This window comes from Dipodomys ordii, unplaced genomic scaffold, assembly GCF_000151885.1.
Source record: "Dipodomys ordii isolate 6190 unplaced genomic scaffold, Dord_2.0 Scaffold105, whole genome shotgun sequence".
In the NCBI taxonomy this organism is placed as follows: domain Eukaryota; kingdom Metazoa; phylum Chordata; class Mammalia; order Rodentia; family Heteromyidae; genus Dipodomys; species Dipodomys ordii.
In genome coordinates this window covers 557,542-581,452 of record NW_012267321.1, presented here as the reverse complement: position 1 = coordinate 581,452, position 23,911 = coordinate 557,542, and the positions used below count along the sequence as shown (strand labels likewise).

The window sequence follows — 23,911 nt, the reverse complement described above, 5'->3', positions numbered from 1 at the left end:
GGGTCCGGTCGTGGGGCTTGAACTCTGGGCCTGGGCGCTGTCCCTCAGCTCTTCAGCTCAAGGCTAGAGCTCTACCACTTGAGTCACAGAGCCACTTCCAGCATTTTTTCTTTTTGCTTATGTGGTGCTGAGGAATTGAACCCAGGGCCTCATGCTTGCAAGGCATGCACTCTACTGCTGAGCCACCTTCCCAGCCTCTTTTATTTATTTTTAAAATGTTTTAGTTAGCATACAATGACCACATGAGGAGCTTTAATTGTGATATTTTTGTAGACACACATAGTACATTTTTAACAAATTCAGCCCTCTGCCATGTTCTCCATCTTCTCCTTCCCCCAAATGAATTAATTTTTTGCCAGGCATGGGGCTTGAACTGAGGGCTTGGGTGCTGTTCCTGAGCTTTTTTTCTTTTTCTGGGTCCGGTCATGGGGCCTGAACTCTGGGCCTGGGTGTTGTCCCTCAACTCTTCAGCTCAAGGCTAGCACTCTACCACTTGAGCCACAGCCCCACTTCCGGCTTTTTTTTCCTGCTTATGTGCTGCTGAGGAATCGAACCCAGGGCCTCAGGCATGCAAGGCAAGTGCTCTACCACTGAGCCACCTTCCCAGCCCCATGTTCCTGAGCTTTTTTCACTCAAGGCTAGCAATCTACCTTATTACCCATAGCTCCATTTCTGGCTTTTTGGTGATTAGTAATGGGAGATAAATCTCACAGCCAGGCTTGGGTAGCTCAGACCTGTCATCCTAGCTGCTTGGGAGGCTGAGATCTGAGGATCATGACTTGAAGCCAGATAGGAAAGTCCTTAAGACTCTTAACTCCAAAAAGCCAGAGTAAAGTTGTGGTTCAAGTGATAGAGTGCTAGCCTTGAGCAAAAGACATTCAAGGACAAAGTCCAGGCCCTAAGTTCAAACCCCAGGACCAGCACCAAAATAAGAGTCTCATAGGGGCTGGGAATATCATTTAGTGGTAGAGTGCTTGCCTAGCATGCATAAAGTCATGGGTTTGATTACTCAGTACTACATAAACAGAAAAGGCTGGAAGTGGCGCTGTGGCTCAAGTGGTAGAGTGCTAGCCTTGAGGAAAGAAGCTCAAGAACAGTGCCCAGGCCTTGAGTTCAAGCCCCAAGACTGGCAAAAAAAAAAAAAAAAAGACAATACTACTATAGACCAAGTGGCTGAAATAACAACTGTTTATTCATTTTTTTCTTTCTTTTTGTTGGTAGTTGGGCTTGAACGCAGGGCTGGGTGCAGTTTTTGAGCTTCTGTGTGGTCAAGGTTAGTGCTCTACCACTTGAACCACAGCACCACTTCCAGTATTTGAGTGGTTAATTGGAGATAAGAGTCTCACAGGAACTTTCTACCTGGGCAAGCTTCCAGTAGCGATCTTCAGATCTCAGCCTCCTGAGTAGCTAGGATTACAGGTGTGAGCTACCAGCATCTGCTTCAATGCTTATTCGGATAGTTTTAGTTCTGTCTCACTGTTACCCAGATGTGAGCTACTGGTGCCTGGCTGGTGGAGGTTAGCATTTCAAATTATGAGTGTGATTCATCAAACATCATTATTCACCAATCTTGGTACTGTTAATTTCACTTGCTGTTAAACCCACACAAATGGAGACAGAGGGGCACCACACATTGAGATATTGAAGGTCTTTTATTTTTTATCTTTTATTTTTATTGTGAAAATACTGTACAGAGGGGTTACAAATACATGGGCAAGATAATGAGCACATTTCTTTTTTTTTTTTTTTTGGGTCCGGTCATGGGGCCTGAATTCTGGGCCTGGGTGCTGTCCCTCAGCTCTTCAGCTCAAGGCTAGCGCTCTACCACTTGAGCCACAGCGCCACTTCCGGTTTTCTGGTGGTTTATTGGAGATAGGAGTCTCACGGTCTCTCCTGCCCGGGCTGGCTTTGAACCGTGATCCTCAGATCTCAGCCTCCTGAGTAGCTAGGATTACAGGCGTGAGTCACCAGCGCCCGGCAACCACTTCCAGCTTTTTTGTTTTATAGGAGATAAAATGTTTCACAGACTTTCCTACTCCAGCTGGCTTGGAAGAATGATCCTCAGATCTCAGCCTCCTGAGTAGCTAGGATGACAGGCATGAGCCACCAGTGTTCAACTGCATATATTGAAAAGGAGACTGGGTCTAAGCTTCCCCTAGGTAATTAGCCATTGATTTTCCCTGATTGTTTCCCTAGATGGTTTGCTTTTATTTAACATATCTATTAGGTTTAAGTGTGCTCATCTGGTTTGCTTTGCTCACATATAACACTTTCATTGGATTTTATTCCATGTACCTTGTGTGGTTTTAGCCTGTGTTAGCTTTGTGCTAGCTGCTGGTCTTTGTGGGACAAGAATCCACCAGCCATCTACCAACTCTCCAATAAAGACTCATAACTTGGTCTTTTAAGTGGTCTTCTCTGTTTCTTGTGACTAGGTTTCCTTGCAACAATATCTCTTAATGAAACAAAAGTGTCAGCTAAAGGGCTCACAACCTACATAGGAGGTTAAACAGGAGTGAGTCATAGCTCAACAATTTGATCTAGCGATATATTTTCTCTTTGGGCTCCTGATTTTTCCTTTATCTTGGAAACTGCATGGCCCTCCGCTGAAAAACTAGAGTCAGGGCTAAGTCAGGAATTTCCCTGCTAGCAGGCTGGGTATGGTGGTTCACACCTGTAATCCCAGTTCTCATGAGGCCTTGAGGGAGAATTGCAATCCTCAAAAGTGCTCTACTACTTAGTCCTGGCCATTTTGGGTTTAATTATTTTTCAAGTAGGGTCCCAACTTGATCCTAGGACAACCTTGAACCACAGTCCTCTTACCAATGCTTCTGGCTACATAGCTCAAGTGGAGAGGGCTAGCTTTGAGCAAAAGACCCTTAGGGAGAGGCTGGGAAGGTGGCTCAGTGGTAGATTGCTTGACCTTGAATGGATGAGGCCCTGGGTTCGATTCCTTAGCACCACAGAAGCAGAAAAAGCCAGAAGTGGCGCTGTGGCTCACAGGGCTAGCCTTGAACTGAATAGCTGAGGGACAGTGCCCAGGCCCCATGACCGACAAAACACACACACACACACACACACACACACACACACACGCAGCTCAGGAGGGAAGGAAAGAGAAAGAAAGAAAAGGAATGGCTTCTCTTACCTCTAAGACTTTTCAGAGCTGAGTGAATAAAAAGCGCCCCCCCCCATCTGTGAGAATCAGGCGATGTTACTTAGACCCAGTAGCCTTATATATTTGTGCTTGTTATTACGGTTATTGTTTTTGTTTTGGATTCCAGGTGTGTAAGGGCTCTCCTCCCAGGCTGACGAACAGTTTGTGGAAGAAGTTTGTAATCCAGTGTTTGGAGAACTGTAAAATGGTGACATTATCACTATTTTTAGGCATGGAAATTTGGCCGGGGAATGTTTAAAAGCAAGTTAATTGTTTCCAAATTAATTGATCATTAACAAGAAGCCCACATGGGTGTGGATTTCCTTGTCCTTCCATGGAGCAGGCTGGTCAGACCTGAAAAGATTTCATCAGACAGATCGTGAATAAACGGGGTTATGAAAACTGGCCTGGGGCCTTAGAAGGAGAAGAGACCAATGGGTTTCATCAGGGCAGGAGTTTTGGTTTTGCAAGATGCAAAATGTCTGGAGACAGATTGCACAAGGCTGTGGCTAGACTCACCATTACCGCATGATAGCCTTGGAAATGATTAAAGTGGTAATGTTTATGCTTTGGATATCTGGTCATATGTTTGAGAAATGACGCTATCATCATTTTGCTGTCAGATGGGCACCAGCAGCTCACATGTGTAATCCCAGCTACTCTGGAGGCTGTGATCTGAGGAGCACAGTTTGTAAAGTTGTCAAGTTGTATGCCCGCTCATCTGTGTGTGTGTGTGTGTGTGTGTGTGTGCGTGTGCGCACGCGCGCGTGTGTGCGGGCACGTGCGCACATGCACATGTGTGTGTGTCAGTACTGAGGCTTGAACCGTGATCCTCCAGTTCTCACTTGCTTGGCTCTTTCCACTCAAGGCTGGAATGGAGCTCCTGCTTGAGCCCCAGCTTTGCTTCTGGCTTTCTTGCTGGGTAATGAGAGATGAGAAGACCTAATCTTCCTATCTCCTAGGACTCCTGGGATGTCTAGATGTCCAGCCTGCTGATCCCTTGGGATTGAAGGGGCATCCTTGTAGCCAATGCATCTCCCAGAACCCAGAATTCTTTTTGTGTATGTGTGCTGGTCATGGGGCTTGAACTCTGGGCCTGGGCGCTGTCCCTCAGCTCTTCAGCTCGAGGTAAGCGCTCTACCACTTGAGCCACAGTGCCACTTCCTGTTTTCTTGTGTGGTTTACTGGAGATCAGAGTTTTACGGACTTTCCTGCCTGGGCTGACTTTGAACCTCGATCCTCAGATCTCAGCCTCCTGAGTAGCTAGGATGACAGGCATGAGCCCCCAGTGCCTGCAAACCCAGAAGTCTTTACTCCAGACTCTGAGGACCAAGACGTCTCCCCGTAATGATGCTCATATACCCAAGAAAACTACATTTCCCATGAGGTTATGGGGCCTCAGGGCCAAAAAAACAAAAACAACAACAAATACCCTAGCTGGGTGCCAGTGGCTCATGCCTGTCATCCTAGTTACTCAAGAGGCTGAGATCTGAAGATCACAGTTCAAAGCCAGCCCAGGCAGGAAACCCTGTGAGACTCTTACCTCCAATAAACCACTAGAAAACCAGAAGTGGTACTGTGGCTCAAGCGGTAGAGCGCTCATCTTGAGCTGAAGAGCGCAGGGATAGCGCCTAGGCCCAAGGGTTCAAGCCCCATGACTGACAGAAACAAAACAAAAAATCCTATTGATTTTTTTTTTTTTTTTTGTCTGTCATGGGGCCTGAACTCTGGGCCTGGGCGCTGTCCCTCAGCTCTTCAGCTCAAGGCTAGCGCCCTACCACTTGAGCCAAAGTGCCACTTCCAGCTTTTTCTGCTTATGTGGTGCTGAGGAATCGAACCCAGGGCCTCATGCATGCAAGGCAAGCACTTTACCACTGAGCCACCTTCCCAGCCTCCCTATTGATATTTTTGAGGCACCTCTGAGACATAGCTCCACATTGCATCCACAAGAAGGTAAAGATGGATGATCAATCCTGTCCTGTTAGGGCTGGGATAAATCAGTCACTGGTGGTTCAAACCTATAAGTCTACCAGTGCAGGAAGCTGAGATCTGAGGATTGTGGCTCAAAGCCAGGAAAATTCATTAGACTCTTATCTCCAATGAATCATCAGAAAACCGGAAGTGGTGCTGTAGCTCAAAGTGAGAGAGCACCAGCCTGGAGCACAAAGTTCAGGGACAGCGACCAGGCCAAGTTCAAACCCAGGACCATCAAAAAAAAAAAAAATCAAGGACAGTCCTGGAGACACTGGGATCATCTTGTCCGAGGTGGGCCCTGGGGCAGCTGGGACCAAGGGCCATGAAGGGGTGGGGAGGGGGGGGTCCCAGACTCAAGGAGACACCAGAAACATTGTCACTTTCACCTTCAAATCCTGATGCTCCCCTCGCAGACTCTTTATTACTCAAGTAAGAAAAATACAAAAATAAATAAGATAAATACCCCCCCATAAATAAGAGGAACCCCCAAAACATGTGGACTGTGGCTTCAGGATGCATAGCTGGGGCTTCGGCCCTGCAACAGTCCCACCATACTCAGAGGGTCGGAGGAGCCGACATCAGGGGGTTCGGGAGCCAGGATCCCGGGGGGCTCCGGCGGTGCGGGGGGCACACCAGGCAGGGGCAGGAAGCGGGCTGGCCCCCAGGGTGCTGGATCCTGGGGAGGCAGGCGCAGGGGGAGACCCAGGGCTTCAGAACGGTAAATGTTGTATCCATCTTCCAGAAGCAGCTCCTGGAAGCTGCAAACCTCAGGGTCAAAGTGGAGCTGGGGGAAGACAGGAAAGAGGAGTTAGAGCCTCTCACTTCCTTTCATTCAGCCCTGAGGCCCAGATCCCAGCTCTAGGTCCAGGCTCCAATCATTCTGTCTCCAGGAACCAGGACTGTATGGGTGGATTTTATTTATTTATTGTCAGTCCTGGGGCTTGAACTTGGGACTTGGGTGCTGTCCCTGGTCTTATGCTCAAGGCGAGTGCTTGACCACTTGAACTACACCACTTCCAATTATTCTAGTGGTTCACTGAAGATCAGCATCTCGTGGAGTTTCTTCCAACTGCCATCCTTAGATCTCAGCCTCTTGAGTAGCTAGGATTATAGGCATGAGCCGCCAGCAGCGCCCAGCTCATAGGTGGTTTTTTCTTTTCTTTTTTTTTTCGGTCGGTTGTGGGGCTTGAACTCTGGGCCTAAGCGCTGTCCCTCAGCTCTTCAGCTCAAGGTGAGCACTTGAGCCATAGAGCCACTTCCAATTTTCTGGTGGTTCACTGGAGATAAGAGGCCCACGGACTTTCCTTGCCTGGTCTGGCTTTGAACTGCAATCCTCAGATCTCAGCCTCCTGAGTAGCTAGTATGCCAGGCGTGAGCCACAGGTACCCAGGCTCATAAGTGGATTTTTGCTGTCCCCAAGGCTGTTCTAGAGAAGAGGTCAGCCGTCAGGCAAGGCTGTCATAGGCCAGGCAGAGCGCCTTCACCTCTGCCCATCTCCCATGGCCACTTATAGACCATGGACCACCGCCTCTGGGGCCCCATATCAGGAGCTCTGGTGGCAGGTCCCACAATCCTAGTCACAGGATGTAGCCTCCAAGCCTATCCCTAAACTTCCTGCCTGAGCCTGGTCTTGCAAATTCTGATAACCATCACTCCCCCCTCACAAGGGGCAGGAAACCAAGGCTAGCCAGAACCTAGTGAGCAAGACACCTGATCATGGGATGACAGAGAAGTGTGCAGGATGGAGGTTCAGGCAACTTACTGATCCATACAGTGTCCCGTCTGGTCTCTGGCATAAGAATCTGGATGTCTTGATCCCTAAGATTTGAATGACTCCTGGCTTCAAGGCTTTCAGCTCCAAGAGACCTGGGAGAGACCATGGGACAACCCTCAACAAAGCTGCTCCCAACCCAGTTACAACTATCCCAGATCCAGGGACCCCAGACCCTTCGCATCACCTTGCCCCCCTACTGGCTTAGTCTTCACACTTACTTTCAGGGCTCCGGTGGGCAGTCCCCACTACCGTGCCATCTGCCCTGATCTCCAGATGGGCTTCCGTCTCCTGAGTGTCATCTGTGTAGAGGTGCCGAAGCCGAACTTGACCCCCAAATTGGAGGAGGGGGCTGGAGTCAGGGATAGGCCGTGCCTTGCATGCTCCCAGAATTATGACAGCCAGCACAAGGCCCCCCAGCCCCCGGGCCCCAACCCTGGTCTTTGCCTGGTCCATCAACGGCAAAGGTGACCTGACGAGGTCCAGGTGTGCGTCAACTGGTCGAGATGATCGGGCCGAGGTCTCGTCTCCGACCACCTGAATGCCAGGTTGCCCTTCCGCCCGGATTCCCAGCTTCCACACCACCAATGCTCTGGGATGGATGCAGCAGCTCCGGAATTTATACCCACACCGACCTGCCCACGTGCCCTCTCCAAGCCTGATGCGTGATATTTGACCCATTTGGCAACAGCCAGAATTCCACCGTGGCCAGGATGGCCTGGGCAGACAGATGATGCAATGGCTGCTGGGAGGGGGTCCTTGGAGGTGCAGCTGCACTCCTAGGTGGGGGGGGAGGAAGGGGAGAACTTGATGAACTGGAACCTGGGTGAAGGGACCTCCTGGGTCTCAGGAGGGGAGGATGGGAGTTCTCAAGTCCTGGATCTGAGGGAGGAGGCTGGGGCCTGGGTTTCTGGATCTGAGGGAAGGAGGTTGGGGCCTGGACCCCTGGACTTGAGGATCTGAGGGAGGAGGCAGGGTCTGGACCCCCAGATCTGAGGGAGGAGGATGGGGTCTGGACCCCTGGATCTGAGAGAGGAGGCTGGGGCCTGGACCCCTGAATCTGAGGGAGGAGGCTGGGGTCTGGATTCCTGGGTCTAAGGGAGGTAGGTTAGGGCCTAGACCCCTGGACTTGAGGATCTGAGGGAGGAGGCAGGGTCTGGACCCCCAGATCTGAGGGAAGAGGCTGGGGCCTGGACCCCTGCATCTGAGGGAGGAGGCTGGGGTCTGGATTCCTGGGTCTGAGGGAAGGAGATTAGGGCCTGGACCCCTGGACTTGAGGGTCTGAGGGAGGAGGCAGGGTCTGGACGCCCAGATCTGAGGGAGGAGGCTGGGGCCTGGACCCCTAGATCTGAGGGAGGAGACTGGGGCCTAGACCCTTAGGTCTGAGGGAGTAGGTTGGGGCCTGGACTCCTGGGTCTGAACCCCTGGGTCTGAGGGAGGAGGCTGGGGTCTGGACCCCTGGACGTGAGGATCTGAGGGAGGAGGCTGGGGTCTGGATCCTTGGGTCTGAAGGAGGGGGGCTGGGACTGGACTTCCGAGGAAGGAGCAGGCTTTTCCCCCAAGTGTAACTCCCGTCCCTCTGATTTCAGCGGCTGGGTTGTGAAGGGACATGGCTCCGGGTGGGTTAGGCTGCCACTGCCTCGTTGAAGAACTGTCCTGAGCAGGTGTCACCTTCCAGCCTGGGCCTGGCCTTCGGCCAGCCTCAGCCTCACCAACGCTACCAACTACAGTGGGGACCCTACGGGGCCTGGGCTGTGTCCTCCCTGATGCAATCCCAGGGCTTCTTTCACCAGAGCCACAGGATCCCTGGGGCAGGTGCTCCCGAAATAACTAATGGGGCGGGGCAGACTGCTCACAGAGAAATCAGACTCAGAAATGGGCATGCTGTGTGTGTGTGTGTGTGTGTGTGTGTGTGTGTGTGTGTGTGTGTGACTCCTAGAGGCTCCTTCTGGAGGGTGCTGGAGCTGAGTTCCCAGATCTGAGGGAGGGGGTCCCTGGGTCTGCTGGGGCCTGGAACCCCTGGGTCTGGGACGCGAGCAGCAATGGAGATCTTGATGCAGGAGGGGCTGGGTGTAGGGAGGTCCTCGGACAATGGAAACAGGTCTTGCTGTGGGGTGGAGCTCAGATCTCTCTAGGGGCGCCACAGCGTGGAAGCAAGCAAGCATGAACCGTGTTTCCTGGGGGGGGGGGTCGCTCATTTCTGTCGCGTTCAGCAACGGTGGCTTTCGGTGCCAACCCTGCAGGAAGTCCTGTTGGCGGATGGTGCACCCCCCGACCCCAGGCAAGCTCGGAGGTGGGGGGGGTCAGGGCCTCTGGGTCTCTCGGCGTTCCGCGGGGCGACCCGGCTGATGATCCAGCCTGGGGGCTCCGGGGACCGGCCTGGAAAACAGGTTCTCTGTTCCTCGGACCGGGCGGGGCCCCGGTGGGAAGACCCTGCCCTCCACGGAGGCCAGGTGTCAGGGCGGGGCCGCCCGGGGTGCTGGGAGGGAGGGAGAGGAGGGAGGGGAGAGAGGGGCGGGAGGAGGAAGGGAGGAGGAGGAAGATGAGGAGGGGGAGAAGATAAGCATCGTCCAAGGACTGGAAGAGGGCCGGTTAGGGGTTCGGCCAGCCGCTGGGTCGGTCTTGGGCTGCCCGGGGCTGGGGATGGAGGGGGCCGGCTGCAGGCCTCACCCGATCTTGGGGTGAAGGCCCCGCCCTAGCCGGGGCGCCCCGCCCTCCGCACCCCATCAGAGCTGGGGCGGGACTCCCGGCTACCTGGCCGGCCCTGGAAGGTGGAGGTTCGGAGTTCGGCGGGGGGGGGTGATGGGGGGGTGAGGGTGGGGGCGGGCCACGCCCCGATTCCTGCTTGAGCTCCCGGGGAGCCAGCGCCGAGCCTGCCCATTCCCCACCACCACCACCCCGGAGCCGGGGCTCCGGATGCCGCCTCCTGTCCCCAGCCTCCAGGTGACCAGACCCGACCCCCACCCAGGACTCCAGGTGAGCCGGCCCGGGGAGGCCGTGTGGGGCCCTGGCCTCCTCCCACCGGGCGATCGCCCCTAGCCTCTCTCAGGAGTCACCCCCAGGTTCCCCGGCGCCTCCCCCCAAACCTCCAGCCTTGGTGTGTGGGGGGGGCTGGGGGCCTCCACGTGGGAGCTGCGGCTCCCACGCGCCCGGTGGGGCCCAGTGTGTCTCAGACAGGTACATGGGTGGGAGGTGGTTTTCCCTTTCGGGGCCTTCCATGTGGGGTTGTGCAAGGTTCCCAGAGGCCCCCCCCCCTTCCCCAGGCCCCGGACCCTCTGCTAACTTGGAAAGTGCACGTTTCACCCACCTTTTGCATGTGCATCCTGGGAGATGGAGTCTTGGGCTTCTCTGTCACCAGGGAGTTTTGAACTTCAGAGCTCTCCTCTCTGACCTAAGCCGGAGCTGCATCACCCTCTGAACTTCCCCTTTCCTTCCCTGCAGCCATGTGGGCCCCCAGCAGAAAGCACCTCTGCCTGGCCTTCCTGATTGTTTGCCTCCTGTCGGCCATGTCCTTCCTCCACCTGCACCAAGATGTGCTTCAGAACGCTCTCCACTTGTCTCTGCTGTGTCCAGACCGCGGCCTGACATCTCCGGTGGCCATTGTGTGCATGCCCAGATCACCGGGGATAGCCAACAGCTCATCTCCCAGTTCCCAGGACCTTCAGCCTCTCTCTGGCACTTGGACCATTTACCCCGATGGCCGGTTTGGGAACCAGATGGGGCAGTACGCCACCCTGCTTGCCCTGGCTCAGCTCAATGGGCGCCGGCCCTTCATCCTGCCTGCCATGCATGCCACACTGGCCCCCGTGTTCCGCATCACCCTGCCCGTGTTGGCCACTGAGGTGGAGAGCCGCACCCCTTGGCAGAACCTGCAGGTACATGACTGGATGTCAGAGGAATACTCCCACTTGAGTGAACCCTTTCTGAAACTGTCTGGCTTTCCCTGCTCTTGGACTTTTTTCCACCACGTGCGGGAACAGATCCGCAGGGAGTTCACCCTGCACGACCACCTTCGTGAAGAGGCTCAGTGGGTCTTGAGACGGTTCCGTCTGGGCCCCAACGGTCGCCACCCTCGGACTTTCGTGGGTGTCCACGTGCGCCGAGGGGACTACCTAGAGGTGATGCCTCATCGCTGGAAGGGTGTGGTGGGTGACCAGACTTACCTCCAGCAGGCCATGGATTGGTTCCGGGCACAGCACGAAGACCCCATCTTTGTGGTCACCAGCAATGGTATGGAATGGTGCCGGAAAAACCTCGACACCTCCCAGGGTGACGTGGTCTTTGCCGGTAATGGGCTGGAGAGCAACCCGGCATGGGACTTCGCCCTGCTCCTCCAGTGCAACCACACCATCATGACCATTGGCACGTTCGGCTTCTGGGCGGCCTACCTGGTGGGTGGGGACACTGTCTACCTGGCTAACTTCACCCTGCCCGACTCTGATTTTCTAAAGATCTTCAAACCAGAAGCTGCCTTCCTGCCCGAATGGGTGGGCATTAATGCTGACCTGTCCCCCCTGAGGACGCGTTTCCCAGGAAGCTTTCTGAATAAAGCCTGAGATGGAGCCAAAGCAGGTGGGTACCCACTTCTCAAGCAATTCTCATTGGCAAGCCTTCTGGAACTATCAGAATGCTATGACCCACAGGATATCATCTCGTGATGGCCAGCCCTGGCTGGCTGTTCTAGAAAGTTCAGTGTTCACCTGCTCTTCCTGGTTCATACTTCTGGGTGGCTGCACCCAGCAACAGGGAACAACACTTCCCCCTTCTTGACTGACCTGCTGCTTTTTCTAGAAGAGGAGCTTTTTCTCCCCTGCATCTTCAGGTAACAGAAGGAACTCAGGGTTTACCAAGAGCAAGCACCAGGGGAGAAATAACAGTTACCTGACCTCGCCTTACTGTACAGCAAGCACTTCTCAGTTCTTCTCATGTGTTTCTGGGAGTTTCTGATTTATTCTAGAGAAGGCCACGTCTCATGTCCTGTGAAAAAATCTTGCAGGACTTTGCCAGAGGGGACAGTAGATCACTGGGAGAGAATCTCATGAAGACACAACCAAAGCTCAATACTCCACTGCCTGAAAGATCTGGTAAAATAAGTCAGTCTCTAGCTGTGCTCACCACAGCCTCTGAAAGGGTTGGGCAGGTTGTAAGTACAGCTTATTTTTGCCCAGCCTTCACTTCCAAGAAAGCCTCAAAGAAATTGTCTAGGAGGATCAAAGAGGCTCAAAGAGGAAAGAGTTAAAGAGTTAACTGCCAGGCACTGATGGCCTATAAATCCTAGCTACCCAGGAGGCTGAGGTCTGAGGATCATGGTTCGAAGCCTGCCAGGCAGGGAAATCCATGAGAGACTAATCTCCAATAAATTACCAAAAAGCCAGAAGTGGAGCTGTGGCTCACGTGGTAAAGCACTAGCTTTGAGCTAACAAAGCCCAAGCCCTTAGTTCAAGCCCCAGGATTGGCGCGCGTGCGCGCGCGCACACACACACACACACACACACACACACACACACACACACACACTACACAGGAGCTACTCTTGGGATCCTGCACCTGAGATGCAGAACCTTGCAGAAATTCAAGGATTTTGATTTTTCTTTTTTAATGCTCAAAACTACCAAAGAGAATAAATGCACATCTAGGCTCTGGGTGTAAGATCAAGAAAGTTAACTCCTCAGTTCAGATGCTGGATGTTATCAGATTTGCAAGAAAGAAAAACAAAAACAAAAAACTAGAGGGCAATGTGTTCCTCCTTATCAACCATTGCCCACTGTCATGTGCCTCTTAGCTGCCCCAGCTCTCTGGCCCTGGCTCTTGGCAAGTCCAGGATGAACAGAGCAAGCCCTGCAGACCCCTGGGCTCAGCCCAAACGGGAGTACAGGGGCTGACCAGAAGGATGGGGTTTTTAACTCACACTTTCATGATCCCTTCCTTCCTGCTTTCTTGGGAGTGTGGAGGAAGAATACTGTGAAATGCAATCACAAAGCCTATGGGAAGAGGAGGGGCCCATCACCCATCAGGGATTTTCAGGGTACAATTCCCTACTCCGCTTGCCCCACGCGGGAGAGTGGGAGGTAATAATTAAAAGCCCTAACTTACACTGTCTCTTTGGCTTTTTATTGGGGGTGGGGAGTTGTATGTGCCGCATATTTGAGCCTGTAAAGGGAAAGGTGTGGAGCTCTCTCGTGGTATCTTGGGGCAGGGTACCTACTTAGATGGAGCTGCGCCATGCTGCTGACCTTGTGTGAATTGTCCATTTTTCCGGTGCTCCAAATCAGAAGAGATTTTTCCAGGACCCAAAGGCCTGAGACCCTGAGTGTTGCCTCATTCCTACCCCGAATCTCTCTCTTCATGGGTGGGGGGGTGGGGGGGAGGGAAGAAGGAGGGGAAGGATTCAGCATTCATCCCCCGTGCGGTGGGGGAGAAAGGGAAGCCAGTAAGCTGAGTTGTATCATTAAACTACATTTCCCATAAAGCACCGGTGCCGGCGGCGCTGGCTTTCCATTCCCCCCCCTCGGGAAATGGAGGGAAAAGGCCCTCAAGGCCTTTTGGGAGTTGTAGTCCTAGCCTAAAAGCCGGTGACTTCCTCCGTATCACTGTGGTCAGGTGCCAGGGTTGTTTCCAACCATTCAGAGAGCATCCAGCCCGCAGCCTGGGGCCTAGGGAGGGGAGGGCACTGAGCGCCGGGAACGGGGTCTTGGCTGTGGAAGCCAGAGCAAGGCAAATGGCTTCCCTTCGGTGGGTGCTGGGAAAGTTCTAAGGAGAGAAGAGCCGCTCTGTGACGACATGCAATCCCCGGGAGGTGGGGCCTCGCGTTGCCGCCCAATCAGATGGAGATGGGCTCCTGGGCGGAGCCAAGGGAAGCCCTAGGAAATAGCTTTTTGGGAATTGGGGACCCCCCATGTGGGAGGCTCGGGAAGGGACGCGGCTGAACTACTTTGTAGAGAGCTGATGCCGTGACTCGGGGCCCAGTGGTAGAGCCCACGCTAGCCCCCCGCCCCCAGAAACTTTAATCTTGGTCGTGGGGAACATATTTAGCGCAGAAGGACGTGACCCCGACTTCCTCTTTAAAAGCCCCCCAGAACCTGGACTGAGTTCAGCGGACCCTAGTGTTTGAGCGCCCAGGTCAGGGAATCAAGGTTGGAGAGCGGCTAGTTGGGATGCTTCGCTGCCTAGGGTACATCGGGGGTTCGGTTTTTTTGAGGAGAGTGGGTCCTGCAAATAGGGGGGTCGGAGGGTCGGTCTTAGCCTCGAGGAGGTGGGGGGCGCGGCTTCCGGGCTTTCTCTTAAGATGGCCAGGCTCCTCCCGGGTTTAGAGGCTGGAGCGGGCTGGGGTTGAGTTTTCGAGTCTGGTAGTGACCTGGGGTTGGGTCTGAGGTCGGATGGTGTATTTGGTCTGAGCATTGAGTGTCAGCTTGGGGTGCAGCCGTTTTTGGAGGCTCGGGAAGTTTGCAATTCAAAATGACATCCGTTCCGAGGCGTTGGTAAAACGCAAGGATTGGGAGGTTGGGAAATGAGGTCTGAGTGGGAGAGGTCCTGAATTTAGGGGCTGGGCTTCATGGTCAGTAATGAGAGTAATGAGGGTCATTTGAGGGTCTCCAGGGTTGTGGGGGGGGGCGGTAAAGTTTCACGTTTTGCAGACATTTGATGGACGGTAGACATCATTCTTGGAGGACTTCACGAAGACCTTCGATTTGCAGTTTGGGGACCCGCTGGGATAGGATGGGGGCGGGGGTGGGGGACGCAGCTGGGTCCTTTTTCAATAGCCTTTGGCTTCTTTCCGTGTAGCGTACACTTGCCCTCGCTTCGGGGTGAGGAGTCCCTTCCTGGCCGTGTTGGATTGCTGCGCGATCGGGCCTGAATGGGGCCCGGATTTGCCGTCTTCTTGGCGGCTCTGGCTCACTGCCTGCTCCCCGCGAGGTGCTGTATCATTTGTGACCGTCTGGTCGTCACAGCGCTGAAGTCTTTAGAAAGAGATTACCTGCCCGGCCACCTGGACACCAAGCATCACAAAACCTTCATGAAAAGGGTGCTGGATGCGGTAAAGGATTTTAAGGATCTCCCGTTGGACGAGACCAGCTTTATGGGGGCCATTGGTGAGGGCCAGGGCTGAGAGCCCCCCCTCCCTTCCCCCGAGCCCTGGGACAGAAGGGAGCAGGGGCTAGAATTGTTTGGGCCCCGGTTCAGAGTGCCTGGGGGAATATTCAGGAATGCAGAAGGCTAGAATGCGGATTCCAGGGTTCCCAGGGATACCACAACTCTTTCTTTGCACCCTGTCCAGCAATTTTTTTGTATTAAAAACTCCCAGAAGGCAATGGGGGTGGGTGGGCCTATCCCTTATCCATCCCTTAACCACACCACACCTAGCTTCGCCCCGTGGCCTTGTGGGTATTGTAGTTCTTCCAAGGAGGCAAATCAATGAGACACTGGCACCTGGGGTTCTAGATCTCTTTCATTTCCTCCCCCCACTCGGCTGCCCCCACCAAACGCAGATGAGGACACGCTAGAACAGGCATCCTGGAGTTTTCTGAAGGATCTGAAAAGAATCACAGACAGTGATGTGAAAGGTAAGTGCATGGAGTTTTATTCCACCTACTGGAGGGGATCAGGATGAGGAAAAGTGCAAAACCAGTTCCTGCTAATAGTTATGGAGACGCTATTAAAAAGAATAATCGGGGGCTGGGAAGGTGGCTCAGTGGTAGAGCGCTTGCCTTGTATTCCTGAGGCCCTGGGTTCGATTCCTCAGCACCACATAAGAAAAAAGAAAAAAGCCAGAAGTGGTGCTGTAGCTCAAGTGGTAGAGCGCTAGCCTTGAGCTGAAGAGCTGAGGACAGTGCCCAGGCCCAGAGTTCAGGCCCCACGACCGGACCCAAAAAAATAAAAATAAATTAAAAAAGAATAATCATAGCTGGGTGCCAGTGGCTCGTGCCTGTAATCCTAGCTACTCAGGAGGCTGAGATCTGAGGATCCAGATTCAAAGCCAGCCTGGGCAGGAAAGTCTGTGAGACGCTCATCTCCAATAAACTACCAGAAAACCGGAAGTGATGCTGTGGCTCAAGTGGTCGAGCACTAGCCTTGAGCTGAAGAGCTGAGGGACAGCACCCAGGCCCAGAGTTCAAGCCCCACACCACCAACAAAATAATAATAATATAATAAAGCAAAAAGCTCTGAGGGGCATGGCTCAAATGGTAGATGCCTTACCTTGTCAAGCTCCAGGCCTGAGTTCAAACCTCAATACTGCTGCCAAAGGTGTGTGTTGGGGGGGAGGAGGAACTGGTGAACATTTCATACTCCTGATTGCTTCCCAGGAGAGCTCTTCGTGAAGGAGCTATTCTGGATGCTTCACCTTCAAAAGGACACATTTGCCAACTATGCTATTCAGTTTCAAAAAGAAGGTGAGACAAGACTCAGCCCTGTTAAGTCTCAGAGTTCTGTCCCTCCCTGACTGCTGGCTCCCCTCTCTCTAGTGGGGGGAAAGGGGAGGGGGCTCCCTGAGATCCTTCCCCCTGGAACACCCAGCCCTTCCTGCAACCTTTCTACCATATGATTCATCTCTCTCTTTCTCTTTTATCTTTCTCCCTTTCGAGGCAGTTTATTGTCCCAACAAATGTGGTAAGTCCAAATAATGCCAGTTAGCCCCTTAACCCTCATCCCTGCCACAAATACCAGACTTTCCCCTTTCCCCATTTGAATTTTGTTTCTTTTTTTTTTTTGGTCGGTCGTGGGGCTTGAACTCTGGACTTGGGTGTTGTCCCTCAGCTCTTCAGCTCAAGGCGAGCACTCTACCACTGGAGCCACAGCACCACTTCCTGCCCGGGTTGGCTTTGAATCTTGATCCTCAGATCTCAGCCTCCTGAGTAGTTAGGGTTACAGGTGTGAGCCACCGGCGCCCGGCCTCTTTTTATTTTCTAAGCAGATTTTTAAAAATTCTCCACAGTAGTTAGATTTCTGGGTAATATATTTACTTATTCTTATTGTGTTCTGGTCCTGGGCCTTGAACTCAAGACCACCCAATGCTTTCTTGCTCACAGTTGGCACTTAACTATTCAACATTTTGCTGGTTAATTGAAATTTTCTGCCTTGGATGAGTTTGAACCCAGGCAAGAAGTCATTTTCCATTCTGATTTTGAGGTGTTTGGGATTGAACCCAGGACCTTACCTTTGCTAGGCAAGGGCATCACACCTCCAGCCCTAGAGGGTTCTTTTTTTTTTTTGTCCGTCGTGGGGCTTGAACTCTGGGCCTGGGCGCTGTCCCTCAGCTCTTCAGCTCAAGGCGAGCACTCAACCAATGGAGCCTCCGGTTTTCTGAGTGGTTTATTGGAGATGAGTCTCAGGGATTTCTTTGCTCGGGCTGGCTTTGAACCATGATCCTCAGATCTCAGCCTCCTGAGCGGCTAGGATTACAGGCGTGAGCCACCAGTGCCTGGCTAACGGGTCCTTTTCTATTGGCTTGCTTTCTGCGCAGTCTTGTTAGGGAGGGGCTGTCTTCCTGAGGGGGTCGGTGCCCAAAGCTTCCCCTTCGCCTTGGCCTTGCCCTCTCCTTTTAACCCCGTCTTAGATTGCCAAGCCCAAGCCTTGAACTTGCCCTTCAGGGACGATGTTGCAGGTTCTGATCTGGTGCAACGAATGTGAGAAGCAGGTCCATGCTTGTCGGAAGTCCTACGATTGCGGAGGTGAGGGCTCTGCCCAGCAGGGGAAGTTGTGGCCAGAGGGGACATGGAAAGAGGGATGTGGCCAGAGGGAGTGTGGCCAGAGGGAGCAAGATCCAGTCTAGAAGAGAGCTCCGCAGACTGCAGGCCAGGAAAAAGCGGGCCCCAAACCTGAAGAAGTATCTGGAAGAAGAGTGTGACAGCCACCTTCCTCTCCGCATGCTCAGAGCACAGCGTGAAGGTGCACGAGATGGAGGACATCATCCTGGACTGTCACCTCAATTGGCACCATGCTTCCCAAGGCCTCGCGGACTACAGCTTTTACAGGGTGGGGTCCTGCAACTCCTCTAAACCTTGACCCCATCAGGGCTGTGTGAGTCCCCGGCCCCTGGAACCATTGGCACTTGGATCCATGGGCCTGTACCTGACCCGCCCCCTCCCTCCCATGACTCATGACCTTTACTAATCCACAGGGACCCCCTCCATCCCCTCACCCTGGATTCCTATCCCCTGCACTGAGACCCCCGTGATCTTCTCATCCCGGCACTCCCCTCAAACCCTGAATTCCCCAGGCGTCTGTGACCCCTTGAGCTTGGGTCTAGGTTTGGGGGAACAATTCTGAGACCTTGGTGTCCAAGGGGAAGGAGCCCATCATGACCAAGCCCTTAGCCGGTCCCGACGACGCAGGCAACTATCGCTGCGAGCTAGGCACCGTGAATTCCGGCCCAGCCACGATCATCCGGTACCGAGTCACAGGTAAGCCTGGTATTCTGGGTGGGGATGGGGTGGGCAAGCTTGGGGGGCGTGGCCCCAGCCGGGGCGTGGCTTCAGGCCAAGAAGGTGTGGCTTCCTGTTGTGGGGTGGGGGTGGCTTCTGGGTGTGTGTGTGGGGGCGGGTTTTCCTTCATCACTGGCCAGCACTGTCATTTACCCCTCCCCTGTCAGTGTTGCCCCAGAGGGGGGTGGCCGAGGACTCAATGGGACATGTTGTAAGCCAAGATGAGGAGTCCGACGAGATAAGCCCAGCAGTCGCGATTCCCTGGCACGAGACGACCATCTACCCAACTCGTAAGCCAGAGAAGAAGTTGAAACCTGGCCTTTTAGCGCTAGTGATTGTCGCCTGTGTGTTGGTGCTACTCTGCTGTATTGCCTTGTGAGCCACCCACGGGGGAGGCGGGGCCCTGGGGGAGTGGGTGGGGTTTCCGGTAGCCAATCAAAAAACAGGTCTGGGAGCTGAGCACCTCCCCTAGGGGTGGGGCTTCCGTGGGGGCGGGGCCTCGGTTATGGCTAAGGATCCGGTCGGATTTGTGGGCGGCTTAAGGTGGTATGGTCCTCACTCAAGCACGGCCTAACCTGGTGTCATTATTTCCTCCGCCTCCCACCCCCCCTAGAATGTTTTGCTGGACCAGGAAAAAGAAATCGAAATCCAAGGGTGGCGGGGAATCTTCTGATCAGCAAGAAGGAGGAGGTGAAGGAGAAGGGGAAGGGGAAGGGGAAGGGGATGAGGGAAATGCTGAACAGAAGGAAACTGAAGAGGAAGAAGGCGAGGCGTCCGAGGAACAAGAATAAAGATTGGCTTTTATTTTTTAATTTTGGCCTTAAGTATCTGACTCACTCCTCAGACAGATCCTAACTTTTGGCCCCTGGAGAGGGAAGGTTAGCAGACCCACTTCCGCCTGAGGGAGGAGGGACTGGAACGTGGGACACTAGGGTCCCTGGAGGGGGACAGTGATGGTAACCAATGGGCTGTGGTAGAATCCCAGAATCAAGAAACAGGGCAGACTCAGCCCTACCCAGATCTCCTCCCCCAGGCTTGGTCTCCTCACAGGACGCCCCCTCCCCGCTCTTCCTGCCGGGTTTCCTCTGGCCTTTTCCTGTCCCCCACCCAGTGCTGGAAGCTGGGGCAGAGGCAAAGACCTTTACAGGAGCAGAGGAGTCGGGAATTAACCGAGGCCAGCGGAGCCAGGGCCTCCGGGTGCTGCTGGACCCGAAGCAGGGTAAGAGCCAGGGACCTCTAGGGAGAGAATCTACAGCTATCTTCCATCCTGGGAGCTAACACCAGGTCCCCAACCCTCTCCTTCATCCAGACTCTGCAATCTCAGCTTCTGCCTCTCTTCCCTCTGACTCAGGAGTCCAGATTCCCCTCTCCCTCATCCCACCATCCTGCATCTCGGAGTTGGGGGTCTTATCCACCTTCCTTTAGGGCCATGCTATCTGGTGAACGCAAGGAGGGCGGAAGCCCCCGCTTCGGGAAACTCCATCTCCCTGTGGGCCTGTGGATCAATTCCCCCAGGAAACAGCTGGCCAAGCTGGGGCGGCGCTGGCCCAGCGCTGCCTCTGTCAAGTGAGTAGCCACCATCTCAGGATGCTGGTCCCTGCGCCACCTGCCTCCCCTCTGTCTCTGTGGAGGAACCCTGTCCCTGCTTTGGGGTCAAGGCCTGAATGCAGAAGCGACCTGTGGGGGCTGGGGGATGGGAAGGGGAACGCCAGAGGAGTCGGTGGGACACTGATTGGAAATCAAGGCACCGTGGAGGGGAAGAGCTGGGTGAGGAGACGGGGCCAGGCCAGATGGGCACCCGGATGGACAGCGAAGGCCTGGCACAGGGGGTTGATTCACTCTCCTTCCTCCCCTCCCAGTTGGCCTCGGAATTTCCCTCTGAGGGAACGGAACGGCCTTGATTTTTTTTCTCTTTCTCTCCCTCTTTACCCCCCCTCTCTGTCCACCCCGGGTGTCTCCGGCCTTCCTGCCTCTGCTCCCATCCTTGTCCCATTTTCTCTGGCTCTTTTTTGCCTACCCCATCTCCCGTCTCTGTCTGGATCTCTCTTCGACTCCCCCCACTTTCCCCCCAATCCCCCGGCTGCTGCCCGGGGTGACTCCCAGGTCTTCGTCTTCCGACACGGGGAGCCGCAGCAGCGAGCCGCTGCCCCCGCCCCCTCCGCACGTGGAGCTGCGGCGGGTGGGCGCGGTGAAGGCCGCGGGGGGCGCCTCGGGGAGCCGCGCCAAGCGCATCTCGCAGCTCTTCCGGGGTTCCGGGACCGGGGCGACGGGGTCTGGGGGTGCTGGAGGTCCCGGGACCCCCGGGGCCGCGCAGCGCTGGGCCAGCGAGAAGAAGCTACCGGAGCTGGCGGCGGGCGTCGCCCCAGAGCCGCCCCTGGCCACGCGCGCCACGGCGCCCCCGGGGGTGCTCAAGATCTTCGGCGCGGGGCTGGCATCCGGTGCCAACTACAAGAGCGTGCTGGCCACGGCGCGGTCCACGGCGCGCGAGCTGGTGGCAGAGGCGCTGGAGCGCTACGGGCTGGCCAGCAGCCCCGGCACCGGCCCGGGCGACGCCAGCTGCGTGGACGCCTTCGCGCTGTGCGACGCGCTCGGCCGGCCGGCGACGGCCGGCGTCGGGGCCGGCGAGTGGCGGGCGGAGCACCTGCGCGTGCTGGGCGACTCGGAGCGCCCCCTGCTGGTGCAGGAGCTGTGGCGAGCGCGGCCCGGCTGGGCGCGGCGCTTCGAGCTGCGCGGCCGGGAAGAGGCGCGCCGCTTGGAGCAGGAGGCCTTCGGGGCTGCGGACGGCGACGGTGAGCCTGGGGGCGGGGCCTGGCGTGGGGGGGACCAATAGGAAAGAGACGGGCGGTCATTTGGGGGCGGGGCTTGAACTACTGGAGTGGGGCCTATAGGGAGGCTGGAGGCGGGCCAGTTGGAGCAAATTGAGAGCTTGGCCTGGATGGGCGGGGCTTGGGCTGCTGGCAGGGGGCTGGGTGGGGTGGGGGAGTGGGGGGTGCCCCCCCAGGAGGGAGTCTTGTGGCATCTGCAGGGTTTGGATCTGGGGAGCCCAGCTAGGTTAGAAAATCGAAGAGCAGCTGGAGGAGTAGGCATAGATGGAGTTCTTGAGCCAATGGGCGGGGCCTATGATGCAGGTCGGGGCCTGAGTAATTCAGTGGCTTGGAGCTTGGCAGTGTTGGGCCAGATGACCTGTGCTGACATCTGGGGAGTGGGTCTCTGTGGGAGGCAGGTCTGTGAGGTAAACTGAGGCCCTTTCTGAAGAGCAGAGCCCATGTGGGTGGAGCCTAGGAGGGGGACTTGAAGGGCACGAAGAAGGGCTCCTGTGGGGAGGCCTGGTGTGGAGTGCCTTGTCTGTTTCCAAATCTCCCTTTGGAAGATAAAGTTATGATAGCATTTACATTGTCACACTTGGGTCTCAGTGGTTTCTTTGCCTGATTAACCTAACTGGGGTTGGCGGGCAGGAATAGATGAAAGTTCATTGGGATCATATATAAAAGGGGCTTCCATAATAGGTGCTTAATTAAGGGCTGGAGGCCCTGAATCCCCACTAATACCAAAAGAAAAAAGAGAGAGAGAGAGAGAGACAAGGCTTCCCTACTGTGCCCAACACATTTTTTAGTGGGAAAACAGTGGGACCATGAACAGGTGGGATTGTCATCTTCGCATATCTTACAAGTTTAGTGGGGAGAAACATGGGTTCATTCTTTAGTCTCCTTTCCATTGGATGTCGATTCTATGCCAGGGCTTGGTTTGGGACCAGAAAAAGTTCATTCTGTTCTGCAAGGAGAAGTTAATTTCTACAACTTGTTAGGAAAGGGCGTTGTGGAGAAGGATGTTTCTCTTTTATGCCTAGACCAGTCCCCCGCCCCCCACACCCCGTAGGTGCTCAATAAATGCTTGCTACAATAATACCTTTCTGAACTGACAACTGCAAAGATAGGCGGGAAGTGTGCTCCAGACAACGGGAACCGCATCTGCAAAGTCTGAGCTTAGCCAGTGCTGTTTCCTAAAGGCAACTGACTCTGGCTTCTGCCTCAGTTTCTCCCTATTCTCCCTCTCTTCTCAGGCACGGGCGCCCCCTCGTGGCGACCACAGAAGAACCGCTCCCGGGCAGCGTCCGGCGGGGCGGCTCTGGCCAGTCCTGGTCCCGGGTCCGGATCGGGGCCCCCGTCCGGGTCGGGCGGCAAGGAGCGCTCGGAAAACTTATCCCTGCGACGCAGCGTGTCGGAGCTCAGCCTGCAGGGCCGGCGGCGACGGCAGCAGGAACGCAGACAGCAGGCGCTCAGCATGGCTCCAGGGGCAGCCGACCCCCAGATCGGACCTGTGGACCCTGGAGACTTTGATCAGTTGACTCAATGCCTCATCCAGGCCCCCAACAACCGCCCCTATTTCCTGCTGCTCCAGGGTTACCAGGACGCCCAGGTGAGCAGCTGCCTCCTCCACTCAAAGACTCCTATGTATGCCCCCTCTGCCATGGTAGGGAGGCAGAAAACTACAATTCCCAGAATTCGTTGGATGGGGTGGGGTAGCTCCAAGTACTCCAGTGGTCCCAGCAAGGTTTCAGAGTGGGAAATAAAGGTGGAAAGTAGAGGGCTGGAAAAGAGCCTCCAAGAGGGCTAAATAGGGAATGGCTCATTTCATTTGAAATTTGTGGAAGACATTAACAAAGGAGATCTATTTTAGGGAGGGGGGGAAGAGAGGGCAATTCTGGGGCTTGAACTCTGGGCCTAGACACTGTCCCTCAGCTCTTCAGCTCAAGGCAAGTGCTCTACCACTTGAGCCACAGCACCACTTCTGGTTTTCTGGTGGTTTCTTGGAGATAAGAGTCTCATGGATTTTCCTGCCCGGGCTGGCTTTGAACTGTGATCCTCAGACCTCAAACCTCCTGAGTAGCTAGGATTACAGGCATGAGCCACTGGCACCCGATTTCATGGTAGTTTCTATAAAGAACTTCTAAAGATATCCCAAAGGATATTGAGAGAAATAACTACTGGAAGGGGAAATGTGTTTGGAATAAGGAATAGGTGGGTCCAGGGATAGTTTTTTTTTTTTTTGTCGGTCGTGGGGCTTGAACTCTGGGCCTGGGCGCTGTCCCTCAGCTCTTCAGCTCAAGGCCAGCGCTCTACCACTTGAGCTACAGCGCCACTTCCAGTTTTCTGGTGGTTTATTGGAGATAGGAGTCTCACGGTCTCTCCTGCCCCGGCTGGCTTTGAACCGCGATCCTCAGATCTCAGCCTCCTGAGTAGCTAGGATTACAGGCGTGAGCCATCAGCGCCCAGCTCAGGGATAGGTTTTCTTGGGAAGGCCCATTATCTGATGGAGATGCCATTTAGTGGGGGGGGGGGTTGGAGGGGTGGTGTTTTTGGAAGTTGAGCTGGATGTTTTAAGAGTCAATTCAGAAGAGTTGAGAAGATGGGAGACTCATTTGGAGAAAGATCTCCAGGACTCCATTCCTTACTCTGCTTCTAAAAATCAGACTAGCCAGGCGCCGGTGGCTCACGCCTGTAATCCTAGCTACTCAGGAGGCTGAGATCTGAGGATCACGGTTCAAAGCCAGCCCAGGCAGGAAAGTCTATGAGACTCTTATCTCCAATA

General features: G+C 54.7%; 4 protein-coding genes across 7 annotated transcripts in view; 3 read left to right on the top strand and 1 right to left on the bottom strand.

Annotated features, from left to right (window-relative positions):
- Positions 1-5,639: 5,639 nt before the first annotated feature.
- On the bottom strand, positions 5,640-7,358 carry Fgf21 (fibroblast growth factor 21). The gene is made up of 3 exons (XM_013027843.1): positions 7,124-7,358; positions 6,894-6,997; positions 5,640-5,915 (listed from the first exon to the last, which is right to left on the bottom strand). The coding sequence occupies exons 1-3, from the start codon at positions 7,356-7,358 to the stop codon at positions 5,640-5,642; spliced, it is 615 nt and encodes a 204-aa protein (XP_012883297.1).
- Positions 7,359-9,166: 1,808 nt separating this feature from the next.
- On the top strand, positions 9,167-12,218 carry Fut1 (fucosyltransferase 1 (galactoside 2-alpha-L-fucosyltransferase, H blood group)). Of its 2 annotated transcripts, none has more exons than XM_013027859.1 (2): positions 9,167-9,292; positions 10,344-12,218. In XM_013027859.1, exon 2 carries the CDS (start codon positions 10,346-10,348, stop codon positions 11,456-11,458), a length of 1,113 nt encoding a protein of 370 aa, XP_012883313.1. In that variant the 5' UTR covers positions 9,167-9,292; positions 10,344-10,345; the 3' UTR covers positions 11,459-12,218. The 2 variants fall into 2 exon arrangements, with proteins under 2 accessions (XP_012883313.1, XP_012883312.1); XM_013027858.1 differs by lacking the exon at positions 9,167-9,292 and adding an exon at positions 9,741-9,878.
- A 1,362-nt stretch (positions 12,219-13,580) lies between these two features.
- Positions 13,581-18,230, top strand: Izumo1 (izumo sperm-egg fusion 1). Of its 3 annotated transcripts, none has more exons than XM_013027862.1 (8): positions 13,581-14,380; positions 14,685-14,992; positions 15,389-15,463; positions 16,205-16,291; positions 16,488-16,508; positions 17,489-17,569; positions 17,773-17,873; positions 18,118-18,230. In XM_013027862.1, the coding sequence occupies exons 2-8, from the start codon at positions 14,758-14,760 to the stop codon at positions 18,133-18,135; spliced, it is 618 nt and encodes a 205-aa protein (XP_012883316.1). In that variant the 5' UTR covers positions 13,581-14,380; positions 14,685-14,757; the 3' UTR covers positions 18,136-18,230. The 3 variants fall into 3 exon arrangements, with proteins under 3 accessions (XP_012883316.1, XP_012883314.1, XP_012883315.1); XM_013027860.1 differs by having other exon boundaries at positions 18,019-18,209; XM_013027861.1 differs by lacking the exon at positions 18,118-18,230 and adding an exon at positions 18,019-18,075 and having other exon boundaries at positions 17,773-17,918.
- A 953-nt stretch (positions 18,231-19,183) lies between these two features.
- Positions 19,184-23,911, top strand: part of Rasip1 (Ras interacting protein 1) — a 12,919-nt gene continuing 8,191 nt past the window's right edge. Inside the window, exons 1-4 of the mRNA XM_013027571.1 lie at positions 19,184-19,541; positions 19,748-19,888; positions 20,426-21,111; positions 22,383-22,738. Of these exons, the coding sequence (XP_012883025.1) occupies positions 19,752-19,888; positions 20,426-21,111; positions 22,383-22,738 (1,179 nt within the window). The 5' untranslated portion in view covers positions 19,184-19,541; positions 19,748-19,751. The remainder of the gene's footprint in view (positions 19,542-19,747; positions 19,889-20,425; positions 21,112-22,382; positions 22,739-23,911) is intronic.

Coding starts and splice junctions, on each gene's coding strand:
- Fgf21 (XM_013027843.1), bottom strand. CDS start 7,358: ATGGACCAGGCAAAGACCAGGGTTGGGGCCCGGGGGCTGGGGGGCCTT. Junction 6,998..7,123: donor TGCCCACCGGAGCCCTGAAA/GTAAGTGTGAAG, acceptor GGTCTCTCCCAG/GTCTCTTGGAGCTGAAAGCC. Junction 5,916..6,893: donor ACGGGACACTGTATGGATCA/GTAAGTTGCCTG, acceptor GTCTTCCCCCAG/CTCCACTTTGACCCTGAGGT.
- Fut1 (XM_013027859.1), top strand. CDS start 10,346: ATGTGGGCCCCCAGCAGAAAGCACCTCTGCCTGGCCTTCCTGATTGTT.
- Izumo1 (XM_013027860.1), top strand. CDS start 14,758: ATGGGGCCCGGATTTGCCGTCTTCTTGGCGGCTCTGGCTCACTGCCTG. Junction 14,993..15,388: donor CAGCTTTATGGGGGCCATTG/GTGAGGGCCAGG, acceptor CACCAAACGCAG/ATGAGGACACGCTAGAACAG. Junction 17,570..17,772: donor GAAGTCCTACGATTGCGGAG/GTGAGGGCTCTG, acceptor CCGCATGCTCAG/AGCACAGCGTGAAGGTGCAC.